Source organism: Rousettus aegyptiacus, unplaced genomic scaffold (genome assembly GCF_014176215.1).
Source record: "Rousettus aegyptiacus isolate mRouAeg1 unplaced genomic scaffold, mRouAeg1.p scaffold_m13_p_2, whole genome shotgun sequence".
NCBI lineage: Eukaryota > Metazoa > Chordata > Mammalia > Chiroptera > Pteropodidae > Rousettus > Rousettus aegyptiacus.
The window spans coordinates 94,278,792-94,297,910 of record NW_023416295.1 but is presented as its reverse complement, the minus strand read 5'-3'; the positions used below and the strand labels follow the sequence as shown (position 1 = coordinate 94,297,910).

Genomic DNA, 19,119 nt, shown 5'->3' with positions numbered 1-19,119 from the left:
TTGTCTACAGTGTGTTAAACCAGAGGCACCAGGACACAGTTTCTATGGCAACCCCTCACGGCTCCAATTCAGCTCTGAGTTAAAAATGTTATCAAATAATTGGAGAGTGCAGGAGAGCACAGCGAGCAGCCCGACCCCGTGTCCCTTCTCTTTCCCAGACTTTCAGGTAGGCAGGGGCTGGAAAGGCCCAGGTCATAGAGGGAGAAAAACAGGCTCAGACTCAGGAGGGCCCATAGAACAGTCTTTAGGGAGACAAGATTGTGTTCAGATCTTGGCCTAGAAATGAGTCTGGAATTAGCCTGCTATGGACTAAGAAAAAAATGGACAGGGCGACGCTATAATGGTGCATCCTAAAGACTGTCCTTGATGCAAGTGTTTCCTAATACAGAAGTTGAGCAACATCAGACCAAGTCATTCTCCCCCACCTGCTAACCCAGAGTAGAAAGCAGCCCAAGAGTCTCAGTCAGGATAGCCCTGTGCCCTCCTTGAGACAGGAAGAGAGAGTCAGACCACCTGACCCCAGCCTGCTCCTCCATCCCGTTTGCCGTTTGCCGTGAATTCACCCTGGGGGTGGGGGGAGGTGCACTGATCCTGCCTGCTCTGCCCCACTCTAGCTTTAGCGTCCTTCCACATGGCTGAGGCGTCCGCAGGGAAGCAGGACAGGTGCTTAATTCAAGGATGCATGATGGCTGATGCCTGAGTGCCCTTTGGATCGTGCAACTTTTCAGAACACAACTGGATCTGAGACATGGAAGCTGAAACCAGGATAAGGAGGCTTCATCACACGGGCCTCATAGCTCTCAGACAATGAGGCAGAAATGCCAAGGGCTTTTCTAGGCACCAAGAAACCACAGTCAGGGCCAGCTTGTGAGGGTCACTGGGTGTTCTCATTACATTTGGGGCAAATTGCAACACACGGTAGTGAACGCAGGGCTTAAAGACGGGTGATTTGAGTTCAAATTCTAGCTGCATTAATTATTAGTTGTGAGACTTTGGGTAAATAACTTTTCTGTGCTTAGTTTCCGCATCTGTCAAATGGAGCCAAAAATCTTGGCTTCCCTGGATCACCCTAAAGGCGGCATGAAAACGTGCATGGCAAGCAGGCTCCTAAGTGCCTGGCACATGTTGAGCACACTTATTAAGGTCTAACTTTAGGATCTGAATCACAGTCCAGTTTTTTCTCCAAAGGGCCACTAGCCCCACAGGGCGGAAAGGGAAGAGGGATGGAGAGGAGGTCTGGGTTGCAGTCCCTGAGTTTCAGCGGATCTCTTAACCTATGTGGATTTTATATCATATACTTCCCAAATCCTTTTAGGCCTAAGGTTTTACTCTTTTATAAACAAAATGGCTTGGGGAGACCTCAGTCCCACATTTCACGTGGGAAAACTCAGAGCTGAGGACTGTGCCCCAGACCATAGGCAGGGGACCGCTGCCGTTAGCATGCGCCTTATTCCTGAAGACTCACAACTTCCTGGCCTCAGCCCCACGAAGGGCAGCTCTTACCTGCAGCAATGGCTGTCTTCTTGTCCACCGTCACCGCCACGGCTGTGCTCGCTGTTACTACCACCGGCTCGCCCAGACTTTCTAGGGAAACAAACATTGCCAAGTCACTTTCTCGGCAGCTGGGGAAGAGCAGTGGTTGGGACAGGCTGAGAAGACAAGTATAAATGCCAGGAGAGGACATTTCTTGAATAACTGGGGGGGTGCTAGGGGAAGTTGTTGCTGCGACCGCTCCGTTACCACCAACCACTGGTCTTGGCGGAGCGCTGGCTCCTTTCTGTGCAGATCTGAACCTGCCAGATAAATACGTTGTGGCTCCTGGCCACCGGGACAATGCAGTGCTGCCAGCGTCGCCAGACACTGAGCTTTCTCTGTCTCAGGGCAGCAAACCTGTCTACTCGCTGCCATCTCACTTGAACTCCGGGCCCCTGCTGTGACTGTCCCTGTGGCATGTGTTCCACCCAGAAGACTTGCGTTGCATCAGATGATTCTTTCTAGCAGAAGGACAGGCTGCGTTCCAGGATTCGGTGGTGGCTGGTTCTGGATTGTCCTTCATCAGTCACATGAGTCAGGGTGGCACTGACAGCTCCTTCGGGAAGCCAGACAGCAGGGCTGCATCAGGCACAGGAAGCTGGCCTGGCGTCTGACACGTCTGAGGCATTCTATACATCTTGGTCACTGGTGGCCCCCCTGCCACCACCACAGCGTCCTTCAGTCATGTCTTTCACTCACTTTGCAGCTTGTTACTGCACTTTTAGGGGGCTCCGCCAGGCTCCTGAAGGGCAGGAGTGGCTTTTCCACTTCTTTTAGGAGATCAGGTCAACGTAGGAGCAAGACGAAGATGGCAGTTTCAGCTCACGTTAAAACAGAGCTTTCCGGCCCTGAGGTGGTGCAGGCTAGTACATGACCTTGGGCTTCTTAATTTTCCTCTGTCCATGCAGGAGTCCCCAGCCCCCGGGCCACAGACTAGTACTGGTCCATGGCCTGTCAGGAACTGGGCTACACAGCAAAAGGTGAGCAGTGGTCCAGAGAGCGAGGCTTCATCTGTATTTGCAGCTGCTCCCCAGCGCCAGCATTACCTCCTCAGCTCCACCTCAGATCATCAGGCATCAGATTCTCAGAGGAGCAACGGTCCCTGGTGCCAAAAAGGTTGGGGACCGCAGTGACCAAGGGCCTGGATTAGCTTTTCAAAGCACTCTTGTCTATGGGTCAAGTTCCATTATTAAAAAATTCAAGAAAGGAGCAAAATTTTATCACGTGTTCTTTTGTTAGACTGTCATTATATCAAATGGGTCATGAAAATCTTGTTGTGTGGAGATTGTTATTACAGTGTCAGTTGTAATGAAACTTAAACTGCTAGTTTCTCATATCTGCTATTTTGCTGAGATTATCCATCTCAATTTGCTTTAATCACATATTCCACAGAAATTTAAAATTACTCTGATTCTAGGGACTTATGACATGTGAGGTTGTCTTCGACTGTAGGAATTTGCCGAGGGACTACAACGGACACAAGTCAGCTTCCTCACCTCGCTCCTAGAAACGTCTGGGTGATAGCGATGCGGCTGATCCCCTGCAGTGTTCTCCAGGCCCGCAGGTCTGGGACAGACTTTTCATTGAGTGTGTGCTCTACAGGCTTGTAGGAGACATCCAAGTGAAAATGTGGGGGCCCTAATGACACAGTCTCTGGGGGCATCAGAAATGTCAGCACCTGGGTCTCCTTGCAGCTACTTGGTCCAGCACCTGGGGTGAATGAGCAGGCTACCAGCTGCTGGCACGGTCAGGCCCAGGGGCTGTGGGGGCGAAAATAACAGGCCTAGGTCACCTGGGCGCCAGCAAGACTCTGTACTATGGAGGCTGGTTTCTCAGGCGCTGACAAAAGACAGCTCCATGTGGGCACGGCTCAGTCCCCCAGGCCCAGGCGAAGGGCAATGGAGTCAGCCTGGAGAGGCAGATCCTGAGCCGACTCCTCTGCCTCTAGGGGCACCTCCTCCCTTTGAAATGAAATTGTTGTTGTTTTCTCTGAGGGAGAATGGGGGTGTGCAGAGGTGTCCACGTGTCCCTAAGCATATGCATGAGCTAAGCCAGTAAGCGAGGGTGTGAAAAGAGAGCAAGCTCCTACCTCCCAGCTCAGCCGTCCCTCTTTTTTGGGTTGCCAGCTTCCCTCTCCTCTCCTTGTGGCTCATTTCCCACCCACCCACCCTCCTACCTCACAGCCACAAAAAGCTCCCCCAGCAGCCAGCAGGCGCATCCCAGTGATAATGCTGGCAGGAGAGACCCTGTTACCCTAGGCTGGGGGCAGGGGCCAGGGCTTCATCCCGGGAGCACCTCCCCAGGAGCCCCCGGGGCTGCTGCAGTGCCAAGCAGTGTCCTGCAGTGCTGGAAAGGAAGAGCTGCTTCATTCTGGCCCCGGTGGGCAGGGCGGCAGGGGGAGCTGTACGGTGGCTTTGAGAACCTCCCTCTGAGCTCTCACTGGGAATGGCAGCACTCACTGTCACCCTCCCCTTCCTGCCTTCCACTCAGTTCAGTAAAAGAGCCCAGACTTTGGCGAGCAGACTTGAATTTAGGCTCTGTGGTTCCCTAGCTGCGTGATCCTGGGCACGACATAGAACCTCTCTGCGTCTCGGATTCTCCCTGTGTAAGAAGAGGGAGAATAACTACTTATCTTGCAGGGTTGTGCAGATTAAGCATGTTATGTGCAGAAAAGCATTTCGTAAAACACATTAATTATACATCGGGTGGAAGAAACTGGCATAAGAGGAAGATGAGGGGTTAAACACAAGGAGAAGAAGACATCCAGAGGGCACAGAGGGGGACCCCTCCTCATCGCTGCAGCCCCAGAGGGCCTCCCCAGCTGCCAGCTCAGGGTGTTTCTCTATCAGGAAGCCGAAGGATGGTTTTAGTGGAAGTGGTGGCCGGAAGGGTTTGGCGGGGGACTGTCGAACGGGCAGTGCAACTCTCATTCCAATCTACTCCCGTACTTCCCTCTCCTTCTCCTCCTCATCTCACTCTGACCTGGGTGTGGATACTTTCCAGGCCCCCTTGCTCCACTGTGCTAAGGTCAGGCTACCCCAGGGGTGACGGGTGGGGGCTTGCTCTGCCCTGCCCTTGGAGCCCTGGACAACTTTTCCACCTCTCTAGGCCACAGTCTCTTTAAATCAAGTGGGTGAGGTTCCCTTTCTGTTCTAAATGTTCTACTGTTTTCTTGGTGCTCTGTTAAAATCACTTAATTTTTCTTTTTTGGGTCATTTTTCAGAGCGTAGGCTGGGGGCTGGGAGTTGGGTACCTGCGGCTATGAAATACTTCCTGGTCCTTGGACCAGTAGGGTTTGGTGGCTTGGTCCTTGGGGCCCGCCTTTGGCCACCCTGCCTCTTACCTTTCAAGCCCCCAGTGGCCTGCCAGAGGGAGGCACCCCATTATTACTGGGAGTTTCTGAGGAGCAGGCTAGGAGCTCAGGGTTGCTGTTCCTGGGATCCCCCAGGGAGTAGAACCCAGGCTGCCTTCCCTGTTCGTGAAAAGCTGTGGGGGGTGGGGGTGGGGGTGGGGGTGGGGTGGCCTCAGTAAGGATGACAGTCCCAGATGGAACAAGTGTTACTTTCATCTGGGTGGTTTAAGGAACTTTCAAAGATACTCAGATGTTTAGAAATAGAAGAATCTTAGAGATGAACTCGTCCCATATTCTCCTATTTGGAATTTAGGCTAGAATTCAGCTCTTCTTTACTTTTGGTCAAATCTTTTTCCTTTGTTCCTTTTTCCTTTGCTAGATTTTAACTGCCAACTTTGACTGCTGGCCGGAGAACTCGGAGTCCTGCCTTATGTGCAAGGCAGAGACCAGACGGTGGTAAAGCCCCAGTGAACTTTCTCAAGGCGCTGTCACACATCAGGAGGAAAGTAGGGAGGCAAGCTGGAGGTCAGGACTTTCTGCTCCATGTCACTAAGAGCGCAGGAAGAGGCGGGCACCCTGGTCCCCCTGGGCCCCGGAGCACAGGGGCCTGATTACCTGGTCCTTCTGCTAAGCGGAGATTGAAGACGAAGCTGCCGGCGGGCTGCTCAGCGGCCTGGCGGTACCACAGAGGGAAGTGGTCCATGGTGAACACGCTGGCCTCGTCTTCAGCGGTCAGGAACTTCCTGCAAGGAGGAAGATCTGGTTTCTCCTCCAAATCTGGGAACATGTTCATCCCCTATTTCTTTTCAAAAACTGTCATCTTGGCAGGGCCGAGGCAGTGATTCCCTCCTGCTTTAGTGAAGCTGCAGGTAGAAAATATTAGCTCCTAAATTGGTATTGCCGACAATGTCCCCAGAATCAACTGCTATTGCATCTGATGACTGGCACATTAGTAAGGAGGAGAGGTGTGGGGCCTGTATTATGAAAGAATACTTTCCATTTTTATGTAAACTTCTTTGCCTACGGGGTTTATTTCTTTCAAATATAGCCTAATTTCTTTTTGTCTGCCTAATTAGTATGTCTGAGTAAGGAAATTATACAGTTAACTCCATTGCTGAGTTAATACACTAGCATAAATTCCCCCAAAATGATTACTTCGAAAGTTATTGCCTCTAGGTTTTAGAATGTATTATGAGTTTTCTTGTTTTTTGAGCAGCTTTACCTTGCTAATTATAGTATTGCATTCCCTGAGCACACACCAGCCGGCAGAAGGGAGTACTGGTCCAGGAGCAGAGTGGGAGGCAGGGAGAAGCTGGTGGGGTTAGAAATGCTCCTGTGGACAGCCTACAAGTGGGTAGCTGAGGAGGGATTTTAAGACTGCCCGGCCTGCATGCCCCAGGAGCCAACCTGCCTGTTGCACAATTCCTGGGGTGCCAGTCACATCATGGTTTAGGTAAAGGGAGCCCCCTGGAGTTGTGTGGTGCATGTGTGGCTTGCTGTCCCTAGGAAGGTCTGTCTGCATGAGATTTCCCTTTTCCATTCTTAGAAGGCTTTTAGAGAGGATGCAGGGGAATGCCGAGATGCTTTGCCCCTTCACACTGCCAGGTGTGGTTCACCTGTGCAACGGACGCGCAATTTTCTGATCAGGGTGCAGCTTAAGGGGATGGGGAAGTAAAAATGGGTAGAATACTTGGGGAGGAAAGTTCCCCACACTGTTCAAGGTCAAGGGTGAACCCATAATTTACCCACCAGTCCAGTCTAAGTTATTTGCTTTGTCTCTCTGATGGGGCCATGGGAAAGGTCAGCAAGGCAGCTTGGGTCTCTCTTTTTCTGCTTCTCAGGGAGTGAGGGGAGGTGGGAAGAGGAAAGAGCAACTTAATTTATTTTCTTAGATAGCCTCAGCTTTCTAGCAAGCATGGATCTGTCAGATTCCTGGAAGAAGCTCAGACATGGTGCTCCATAGCTAAGTGCTCTTGGATTTAGTAAGAAGAGCAGCCAGTGGGTGAGAGGTGAGGACTGAGGGGTCAAGCTGTTCAGAAGCCCCCTCAGTTTTTCTCCTCCAGAAGCCTGGTAGCCTTCATCTATTTGAGTTTTGTGGTTTTCAGGTGGCTCTGCTACCTTCTCCCACCTCCAGAACCCTCCTCTGGGTCCCCACCCTCCCTTCACCATAGCACTTGGTGGGGAGGACACCAGGTGGCAGGTGCCTGGGCATAGCAGGATTCTCCCAGAATCTAGGCTTTGCTTGGAGCAGGATTTTTAAGCCTTAGCATTACTGAGTTTTGGACCAGATGATTGCTGCAGGAAATTTAGAAGCATCCCTGACCTCCACTCTCTAGATGACAGTAACAATCTCCCCCACCCTGCCATGTTATAACAACCAAAAATGTCTCCAGACATTACCCAATGTCTCTGGGGTGGGCTAAATCTCTCCCAGTTGATAATTTCTAGCTTAGGGGATGGGTAAAGTGTCAAAAAAAGAAGGGACACAGCCAGGAGATTTAGCCTGTCACATAGAGACCCGTCCTCCCAGGGGAAAACATTCTCTAGGTTTCTGAGGAAGTGATGAACTCTTCCACTCTCAAGGTCTCAGCGGCTCTCTTGCCTGATTGGGCTGCCCTCCCTCCTCTCCCAAGGACACCCCCAGGTTGCGTCTAAGCCTGGGCAGAAGGGTTACTTTTAGGACCTTCTCACTCTGTAAACCCGAACCCTTCTACCCTCCCCGCACTCCAGGAGTCCACTTCCCTGCCTGCCCACATGCCACAGGAGCACCCTGCAGAGATCCCACTCCTGGGCACCCAGCAGGAACTCACTTGTCAGAGACTTTCTCGGAGCCCACAAACAAGGTGCTTCTGAGGAGGCCAGCCCGGGTGCCCAGGAAGGCCACGTCTGCCACGCGCTCGGACTCCCTGTGAGGCAGATAGAGCAAGTGTCACCACATGCCATGCAGCACAGGGGCAGTTTCCGGAGAAGGGCATGGAGAACATGGGAAGACTCGAAGGCCTCTTCCAACACCTGGTCCCATCTGACTGGGGATGGGGAGTAGGGGGTGGGTCATTCTGGCTCCCCTGGCCAGCACTTCCCCCTGTTAATGGGATCCCCTGGTCCTCTGACCCTCCGCTTTTTAAGATCTAGCTCCTAATTTGTCCACTCAGCTTTTGGGGGAGTTAGCTGTGGAAGACAGAGGAAATTCAGAGAGATTTTGTCCTAGAACCTAAGGAATAGTAACTTCTCATGACCAGTGCATACATGGCACCTTATAGTTTCAAATCCCTTTTCACATTATTTAATATTTACCTTATTATGAAACACGAAAGGAAGAGGAATGTAAACCACTTAAGAGAAGTCCAGTGGACTTCATAAACTTGACAAGATTTGAGAAAAAAATCGTCAGCTAGCTGGAAGGTAACTAATTTTTCTCAAGATCTCAAAGCCATACTGTTTTGACAGCAGTCTTCACCTTCCTTTGAATTTTGATTTTATTGAAGTATAATTGACATAAAACTGTAAGATATTTTAAGTGTGCATTGTGGTGATTTGATGTACATATGCATTGTAAAAGGATTCCTTCATCTAGTTAATTAACATATCTATCACCTCACATATTTATCTCTTTGTGTGTGTATATTTAAGTTCTACTCTCTTAGAAATTTCAATTATACAATTCAGTATTATCACGATAGTCATCATGTTAGACATTAGATACTCAGATCTTATTCATCCTCTAGCTGAAAGTTTGGACCCTTTACCGACCTATCCCTACTTTCCCCACCCCTTGGCAATAACTTTTCTACTTTCTGTTTTTATGTTTCACTTTTTTCAGATTCCACATGTCTGGCTTATTTCACTTAGCATAATGCCCTTAAGGTCCATCCACGTCATTACAAATGGCAGGATTTCTTTTTTTTTCATGGCTGAATAACATGCCATTATATACACCCAGAAGTGAGGTTGCCGGGTCATATAGTAGTTGTATTTTTAATTTATTGAGGAATCTCTATACTGTTTCCATAGCAGCTGCACTAATTCACATTCCCATCGACAGTGCCAACACTTGTTATCTCTGGCCTTTTTGATGACATTCTAACAAGGCTGAAGTGATATTTCATTGTGTTTTTGATTTGCATTTCCCTGATGACTAGTGATGTCGAGCACCTTTTCATGTACCTACCTGCTGACCATTTGTAGGTCACCTTTGGAAAAATGTATATTCTGATCTTCTACCCTTTTTAAAAAAATCAGATTGTTTTACTTGTTGTTGAGCTGTACGAGTTCTTTATTTTCAATATTAATCCCTTATGAGACATATGAAGTGCAAATATTTTTTTCCTATTCAGAAGGCTGCCTTTTCATTTTGTAATGGTTTTCTTTGCCTTGCAGAAGCTTTTCACTTGTCTATTTTTGCTTTAGTTTCCTTTGCTTTTAGTGTTAAATCCCAAAAATCATTGCCAACATCTATGTCAAAGAGCTTATCCCCCTGTTTTTTTCTAGGCGTTTTATAGTTTTAAGTCTTATTTATGTTCAAGTCTTTAAAACATCTTGAGTTGATTTTTATGATTGGTGTAAGACAGTGGTTGAATTTTATTCTTTTGCATGAAGCTGTCCAGTTTTCTCAAAACCATTTGTTGAAGAGACTATTCTTTACCCACTGTATATTTTTGGCTCCTTTGTTGAAAATTAACTGACCACATACATGTGGGTTTACTTCTGGACTCTATTCTGTTCCATTGGTTTAAGTGTTTGTTTTCATGCCATTATCACATTGTTTTGAGTGCTCTAGCTTTGTAATATATTTTGAAATCTGGACGTTTGAGGCCTCTGGTTAGGTTCTTCCTTAAAATTGCTTTGGCTATTTGGGGTCTTTTGTTGTTTCATATAAATTTTCAGATTGTTTGTTCTCTTTCTATAAAAAAAAAAGCCATTGGAATTCTAATAGAGAGTGCATTGAATCTGTAGATTGTTCTGGGTAGTATGGACATTTTAACAATATAAATTCTTCCAACCCATGGGTATGGAATATTTTTCTCATTTATTTGTATCTTCTTCAATTTCTTTCTTCAATGTCCTATAATTTTCAGTGTACAGGTCTTTAACCTCCTTGGTTAAGTTTATTCTTAGGTATTTTGTTCTCTTGATGCAATTATAAATGGAATTGTTTTCTTAACTTCTCTTTTTGATTGTTTGTTATTAGCATACAGAAGCAAAACTGATTTTTGTATGTTGGTATTATATCCTGTAACTTTACTAAATTTATTAGTTCTAGCAAGTTTGTGTGTGTGTGTGTGTGTGTGTGTAGTCTTTAAGGCTTTCTCTTTATAATATCACATCATCTGTAAATAGAGTAAGTTTTGCTTCCTCCTTTCCAATTTAGATTCCTTTTCTTTTCTTGCCTTTGTCCAATGAGAGCTGCAGGTTGGCTCTGGGGTTCTGTTGGCACAACCTCATTAGTCTTTAGACTTCTTGCTTCCTGGTATGACAAGATGCTCCCAACTCATTTTGTACATTTCCTGTCCCTGTCCTGGAATCAGACATTTCTCCAAGGATCACTCACTCATTTTAATGAGGACGTTTTAGTGTGGACATCCAATGTTCACAATCCAGATCTGGGGTGCTCGCTAAAGTTGATTCTTTTAATGGACAGAGCTGGGGTACTCTTTGTATTTCTTTCAGAGAAAATACATTATGAGCTCACTGACATTTCCTATTCATATTTAGCATTATATCTAAACGTAACTTCTTTTATTTTAAAGGTTTGCATCTTTTTTCTTTTTTTGCTGAAAATACTGGTTCCTAATTATATTGATGTAATACTATTTGTTCTATTGATCTATGTAGTTTGAGAATAACAGTGCCAATATTGTTTCTAGCAATGTGGTTATTGAACATAGTTTAAGATTTTATTTATTTAATGTTTTTAGTTCTGTGTTTTCAAGTATCTTGAAAAAATTCACCTATGTGTCGTTGTTTCACGAACTTGACACATAGATAAGTTTATTTGTTTCATTTGCCTTCAATTTCTAGAGCTTATATTTTAAAATTTAATTTGTTTTATAATGATATAAAGCATTTATATGCTTCCAAAATCAAATATGCAGAATAAGGTATATTCAGAAGAGTCTGTCTCTGTTTCTATTCCCCTATTCTTCCACTCTTCCTATAAGTAAACTTTTTTTATATGCTTGATTATTGTTCCACTAAAAATATGTATGTGTATATATGTATAGATGTGTGTAAATAACTGTGAAAATGTATTTGCTTTTTCTTTCTTTAAATAAACAGTGGGGATATTATACAGACTTTTCTCTATTGCTAAGATCATTCTATAACATTATCTGGAGGTATTTCTCAAATTTTCTCAAACTTTTATTTTTAATTTATTTTTCAATTATAGTTGACATACTATATTATATTAGTTTCAGATGAACAACATAGTGATTAGACATTTACATACCTTATGAAGTGATCACCATAAGTCTAGTACCCATCTGGCACCATACATAGTTATTACAATATTATTAACTGTATTTGCTATACTTCATATCCATGTGACTATTTTTATAACTGGCAATTTGTACTTCTTAATTGACTTCACCTTTTTTCCCATCCCCTCAAACTCCCTCCCATATAGTGACCATCAGTTTGTTCTCTGTATCTATGAGTTTCTATTTTGTTTGTTCATTTATTTCGTTTTTTAAGTTTTTCATATAAGTGAAATCATATGGTATTTGTCTTTCTCTGTCTGACTTATTTCACTTAGCACCATACCCTCTAAGTCTATCCATGTTGTTGCAAATGGCAAGATTTTATTCTTTTTTAATGGTTGAGTAATATTCCATTGTATATATGTACTACATCTTTATCTATTTGTTTATCAATGAACACCTAGATTGCTTCTATAACTTAGCTATTGTAAATAATGCTACAATGAACATAGAGGTGTATATTTCTTTTTGAATTAGTGTTTTCAGTGTTTCACATAAATACCCGGAATGCAATTGCTGGGTCATATGGATTTCTATTTTTAATTTTTTGAGAAACCTCCATAGTGTTTTCCATAGTGGCTGCACTAATTTACAATCACACCAGCAGTGCACAAGGGTTCCCTTTTCAACCTTGCTAATATTTGTTGTTTGTTGATTTATTGATAAACACCATTCTGATAGCTGTGAAGTGCTATCTCATTGTAGTTTTGATTTCCCTGATGATTAATGATCTTGAACATCTTTTCATGTGTCTATTGGTCATCTGTATGTCCTCTTTGGAGAAATTCATGTCCTCTGCCTATTTTTTAAACAGATTTTTTTTTTTTTGATGCTGAGCTGCATGAGTTCTTTATAGATTTTGGATATTAACTCCTCATTTGCAAATATCTTCTCCTTTTCAGTAGGTTGCCTTTGTTGAGGGTTCCCTTTGCAGTGCAAAAACTTTTTTAATTTGATGGTAAGTCCCATTTATTTATATTTGCTTTTGCTGTCATTTTCCTAGGAGACATTAAAAAAATATTGCCAAGAATGATGTCAAAGAGTTTATTGCCTATGTTTTCATCTAGGAGTTTCATGGTTTCAAGCCTTACATTTAAATCTTTAATCCATTTTGACCTTGTTTTTGTATATGGTGTAAGAAAGTTAGTTTAGTTTCCTTTTTTGGCATGTATCTATCTGTCCAGTTTTCCCAACATTATTTATTGAAAAGATTGTCTTTACCCCATTGTATATTCTCACCTCTTTTGTTGTAGATTAATTGACCTTATAGATGTAGGCTTATTTGTATGCTTTCTATTTTGTTCTATTGATCTGTGTCTGTTTTTATGGCATTACCACACTGTTTTGGTTACTATAGCCTTGTATCATAGCTTGATAACAAAAAGCATTGTACCTTCTACTTTGTTCTTTCTCAAAGTTGGCTATTCAGGGTCTTTAGTTGTTCCATAATACATTTTAGAATTATTTGCTCTAGTTCTGTGAAAAAGACTGTTGATATTTTGATAGGGACTGCATTGAATCTATAGATTGCTTTGAGTAGTGTGGGTATGTTAATGATGTTAATTCTTTCAGTCCATGAGTATGGTATATCCTTTTTTTAAAAAAATTTGTGTCTCCCTCAATTTCTTTTAGCGACATCTTACAGATTTGTGAGTCTTACAGGTCTTCTACTTCCTTGGTTACATTTATTTCTAGGTCTATTCTTTTTGATGCACATGTAAATGGGATTGTTTTTTTATTTTTTCTCTCTGATAGTTTGTTATTGGTTTATAAAAATGCATCTGATTTCTAAATATTAATTTTGTGTCCTGCAAATTTACCAAATCTATTTATTAGTTCGAATAGTTTTTTGTGAAATTTTTAGGGTTCTTTCTATATAGTATCATGCCATGTACAAATAATGGCAGTTTTACTTCTTCCTTTCCAATCTGGATGACTTTTCTTGTCTGACTGCTGTGAAATATTTTTTAATTTTTCAGTTACAGAGCATTCCATTATGTGGATTTACCATGGTTTATTTAACAAGGTTTCTACTGATGAATATTTAGGTTATTTCCAATCTTTTACTGTTATAATTGTGCTGCAATGAATAGCTCATGTGTCTGTTTTTTTTTTCTTTCTTTCTATTTTTACTGGTATGTCTTTGGGATGCATTTCTAGAAATGGAATTGCTGGGTCAGTATAAATGCATATATAATATTGTTAAATATTGTCAATTTCCCTTCCACAGGCTTTGAAGAGTTTATATTTTCACTGACAATATGCAAGAGTGCCTGATTACCAACCATGCACATCGACAAACTTAGCTGGTTATCAGTCTGATAAGTGACAAATACAATCTTGGTACAGTTTGAATTTGCATTCTTATTATTATGAACTAGACTGTGATTTTTTCCCCATATATTTAAGGATGATTTGCATGTATTTTCTATGAACCGTCTATATCTTTTAGCCATTTTTTCTATAAAGCAGTTGGTCTTTTACTTCTCTATTTTTGAAGGTCTTTGTGTATTACAAATATGTAATCTAGGGATAGTAACTTTTTATTTTACAAGTTGCAAACACTTTTCTGGTTTGTCACTTGTCATTTCTCTATTCATCTTGTTCATGTTTTTATTTTTGCCAAATGAATATTTTTATGTTGTTAAATTTATCAGTCATTCCCTTATTTCTTTTGAATTTCGAGTCATTGCTGGGAAAGTTTTCCCTACTCCTAGATTTTAGAGCGCTAGGCTCACGTTTTCTTTCAGTACTTATATGGTTTCTTTTCTTTCTTTGTCTTCTCCTTCTTCCTTTTTACATTTAAATCTCTGAGTCATCTGGACTGTATCAAGGCGTATGGTGTGAGGAAAGAACACAATTTTATCATTCTCCATATGGCTCTCAAACCAGTTATTAAAAAGTCCATCTTTCCCTCACTGATTTGACATGATGCCTTTGTCATGCACTAAATTTCCACGTGCATTTAGATGAATTTGTAGATTTTCTATTCTGTTTCTTTGGTTTGCCTGTCTATTCCTGTGTCAATACCATACTTTTTAAGTTGTAGATATTTTGTAACATGTTTTAATATGTTGGTAGGACTGACCTTCCTTTGTTCCTTTTCTTTTCAAGGATTTTTTGACTATTCTTTCCTGTTCTTCCAAATAAACTTGAAACAAAAAAATACTTATAGTATTTTTATTGGGATTGTATTAAATTGATAAACTAACTTAGAGAGGATTAGTATCTTTGTGATGTTGAATCTTCCTTTTTTTATAGCACAATTTTTAATAGCTAAAGATTGGAAGCAAACATAAGTTCATCAATAAGGAACTGGTTGAATGCTGTAAATTCACACAATAGAATACAATACAACTTTTTTGTGTGATGACATTGATTAATGAAATCCAATAAGTTTCAGCTGTATGCTTCAACAATAAGGCATATATATTTACATTTTGTGTTCACCTCCATTAGTTAGATTCCTTTCTGTCAGCATATATTTGACCCACCTTACCCCATCTACCTTCCCTCTCCCCTCTCTCTGATACCCTCTGGTAACCACTAGTCTATTGTCCATGTCCATGAGTCTCTGTTTGTTTGTCCTGTTTATTTGTTGCTTTTATGTTTATATTCCACATATAAGTGATATCATTTGATTTTCAGCTTCTCCTGTCTGGCTTATTTCGCTTAGCATGATTATCACGAAGTCAATTCATGTTATCACAAATGGCAGCATTTCATCTCTTATTATGGCTGAGTAATATTCCATTGTATATATGTACCACAGCTTCTTTAGCCAATCATCTATCATAGGACACTTCAATTGCTTCCATGTCCTGGCCACTGTGAATAATGATGTTACAAACATCAATATGAGTTTTCAGATATGGGTTTTTAAAGTCTTTGGGGGTAAATACCCAGTAGAGAGATTGCTGGATCATATGGTATATCAATTCATAGTTTCTTGAGGAACTTCCATAGTGTTTTCCATAGTGGCTAAACCGATTTGCAGTCCCACCAGCAGTGTATAAGGGTTCCTTTTTCTCTGCATCCTCTCCAACATTTGTTATTACTTATCCTGTTGATTATAGCTATCCTAGCAGGTGTGAGATGGTATCTCATTGTGGTTTTTATTTGCATTTCCATAATAGCTAGCGATGTTGAGCATCTTTTCATATGTTTGTTGATAATTTGTATGTCTTCTAGGAAGAAGTGTCTGCTCAGGTTCTCTTCCCAGTTTTTGATTGGATCGTTTGGGTTTTGGTTTTTTTTTTGTTTGTTTGTTTTGTTTTGTTTTGTTTTGTTTTTTGCTGTTATTGAGTTGTATGAGTTCTTCATATATTTTGGATATTAGACCCTTATCGGAGGCCTTGCTTGCAAATATATTTTTTCATTTGGATGGTTGTCGTCTCTTTACCTTGTTGACAATTTCTTTTGCTGAGCAGAAGCTTTTTGATTTGATGTAATCTCATTTATTTATTTTTGCTTTTACTTCCTTCGCCTTTGAGGTCAAATTCATAAAATCCTCTTTAAGTACAAGGTCCTTGATTTTAGATTTTATGTTTTCTTCTATGCATTTTATTGTTTCAGGTCTTCTATTCAGGTCCTTAATCCATTTTGAGTTAATTTTGGTGTGTGGTGATAGACAACAGTCTAGTTTCATTTTTTTGCAGGTGGCTTTCCAATTTTCCCAGCACCGTTTATTGAAGAGGCTTTCTTTTCTCCACTGTATGTTTTCGGCATTTTTGTCGAAAATTATTTTCCCATATAAATATGGGTTTACTTCTGGACTCTCGATTCTGTTCCTCTGGTCCGTGTGTCTGTTTTTCTGCGAATGCCATGCTGTTTTGATTACTTTCGTTTTGTAGTATAATTTGAAGTCGGGCAGAGTGATGCCTCCAGCCTTGTTCTTTTTTCTCAGGATGGCTTTGGCAATTTGGGGTCTTTTGTGCTTCTATACAAATCTGATGATTTTTTGTTCTATTTCTTTAAAACATGCTGATGGGATTTTGATGGGGATTGCATTCAATCTGTATAATGCTTTAGGTAATAAGGTAATTTTAACTATGCTGATTCTTCCAATCCAAGAACACAGAATATATTTCCATTTTTTTGTACTTTCTTCAATTTCTTTTAATAGGGTCTTATAGTTTTCATTATATAGGTCCTTTACTTGTTTTGTTAGATTTATTCCTAGGTATTTTATTATTATTTTTGTTGCAATTGTAAAAGGAATTATTTTTTCCATTTATTTTTCTGACACTTTGTTATTAAAGTATAGGAATGCTATGGATTTTTGTATATTAATTTTGTACCCAGAAACTTGACTTATTTGCTTGTTTCCAGTAGTGTTCTTGTACAGTATTTAGGATTTCTATATAGAGAATCATGTCATCCACAAATAGCTACAGTTTGACTTCTTTGTTTCCTATTTGGATGCCTTTATATCTTTCTCTTGCATGATTGCACTTGCTAGGACCTCCAACATTATATTGAATAACAGTGGTGATAGTGGACAGCCTTGCCTTGTTCCTGATCTTAGAGGGAAGGTTTTTAATTTTTCACTATTAAGTATAATGTTGGTTGAGAGCTTGTCATATATGGCCTCTATTGTGTTAAAGTACTTTTATTCTATACCAATTTTGTTAAGTGTTTTGATCATAAATGGATGCTGTATCTTGTCAAAGACTTTTTCTGCATCTATTGATATGATCATATGAGTCTTATTTTTTATATTTGTTTATGTGGTGTATCCCATTAATTTTTTTGTATATGTTGAACCATCCCCGTGCCTCTGGGATGAAGCCCACTTGATCGTGGTGTATATAATCTTTTTAATATGTTGCTGTATTCGGTTTGCTAGTATCTTATTTAGGATTTTTTCATCTGTGTTCATGAGAGATCTTGGTCTGTAGTTTTCTTTTTTTGTGTTATTTTTATCAGGTTTTGGTATCAGGGTAATATTGGCCTCATAAAATGGGTTGGGAAGTATTGCCTCCACTTCAATTTTTTGGAAGAGTTTGAGGAGAATAGGTGTTAAATCTTCTTTGAATGCTTGATAGAATTCACTGGTGAAGCCATCTGGTCCTGGACTTTTACTTTTTGGTAGGTTTTTGATGATTGTTTCAACTTCCATACTGTTGACTGGTTTATTTAGATTTTCCAGTTCTTGATTCAGTCTAGGAAGGTTGTAGTTTTCTAAGTATATGTCCTTTTCTTCTAGGTTATTAAATTTGGTGTTATGTACTTTTTCATAGTATTCTTGTATAATCATTTTAATTTCCACTCTTTCTGTTGTAATTTCTCCTTTTTCATCTCTGATTTTGTTTGTGTCCTTTCTCTATTTTCTTTAATGAGTCTAGGCAAGAGTTTGTCAATTTTATTAACTTCTCAAAGAACCAGCTCTTTGTTGCATTTATTTTTTAATTGTTTTTTTGTTTTTCAATTTTATTTAATTCTGCTCTAATTTTGATTATTTTTTTCCTTCTGCTGACTTTAGGCTTTATTTATTCTTCCTTTTCTAGTTTTTTAAGATGAAACGTTATGTTGTTTATTTGGGCTTGTTATTGTTTTTTGAGATAGGCCTGTAATGATATGAACGTTCCTCTTATTACCACTTCTGCCGTGTCCTAAAAGTACTATCATTATTGTTTGTTTCTATGTATCTCTTGATCTCTCTTTTTATTTCTTCTCTGACCCAGTTATCTTTCAGTAGTATGTTGTTTAATCTCCATGTATTTGTGGTTCTTTCTGCTTTCTTTTTACAGTTGATCTCTAGTTTCAAAGCATTATGATCCGAGAATATGGTTGGTATGATTTCAAACCTCTTATATTTGCTGAGGCTATCTCTATGTCCCAGTATGTGGTCAATCCTTGAGAATGTTCTATGCGCACTAGAGAAGAATGTATGTCAATTATGTCCAGTTGGTCTGTATCATTTAAGAATATATTTCCTTATTGATTTTCTGTTTGAATGATTTGTCCATATCTGACAGTGGGGTATTTAGGTTCCCTACTACCATAGTGTTTTGGCCTGTTTCTCCCTTTAGTTCTGTTAGTAATTGCTTACATCTCTAGGCTCCCTAATTCAGAGCATAGATATTAATAAGTGTTATTATGATGTATGATTTCCTTTATCATTATGAAGTATCCCTTAGTATATTTCTTTACCTGTTTTATTTTCAAGTCTATTTTGTCCGATATTAGTACCGCTACTCCCGCTTTTCTCTGAATGCCATTTACTCAAAATATCATTTTCCACCCTTTCACTTTGAGTCTATATTTGTCTTTGGAACTGAGATGTGTCTCCTGGAGGCAGCATATGGTTGGGTTTTGTTTTTTGATCCAATCTGCAACTCTGTGCCTTTTTATTGGTGAGTTCAGTCCATTTACATTGAGGGTTATTATTAAAATATGGGGTCTTCTTAGAGCCATTTGATCTTTTGGTTTCTAGTAGCTCCGTGTCTCCTTTGCTTCCTTGTCCTTGTGTTTCTGCGTTCTTTATTTTGGTTGGCTTTTGTGGGTTTTCCCTCTGGTCCTTCTTGTTTTATGTTATATACTTCAGCTCTGAATCTTCTGTGTGTGGTAGCCATTATGAATATATAAAAGATAGTTATATATATATATAGTTGTCCATTTTCTTCTGTGCATATCTTATCTCCATTCCCTTTTGAGAATTTGGATCTTTGAATCTTCCTCTTTTCAGTCATTGTTGTCTCAATTTGTCCCTATATGTACTGAACATTCATTATTATCTCTTCTTATTGTTTA

At 40.7% G+C, this 19,119-nt stretch overlaps 1 protein-coding gene across 1 annotated transcript in view; it reads right to left on the bottom strand.

Annotated features, from left to right (window-relative positions):
• The window catches only part of CACNA2D4 (calcium voltage-gated channel auxiliary subunit alpha2delta 4), a 112,210-nt gene that overhangs the window by 42,141 nt on the left and 50,950 nt on the right, over nucleotides 1–19,119 (bottom strand). Inside the window, exons 24-26 of the mRNA XM_016125909.2 lie at nucleotides 7,696–7,791; nucleotides 5,501–5,628; nucleotides 1,504–1,584 (exon numbers count right to left, since the gene is read on the bottom strand). Coding sequence (XP_015981395.2) covers nucleotides 1,504–1,584; nucleotides 5,501–5,628; nucleotides 7,696–7,791 — 305 coding nt within the window. The remainder of the gene's footprint in view (nucleotides 1–1,503; nucleotides 1,585–5,500; nucleotides 5,629–7,695; nucleotides 7,792–19,119) is intronic.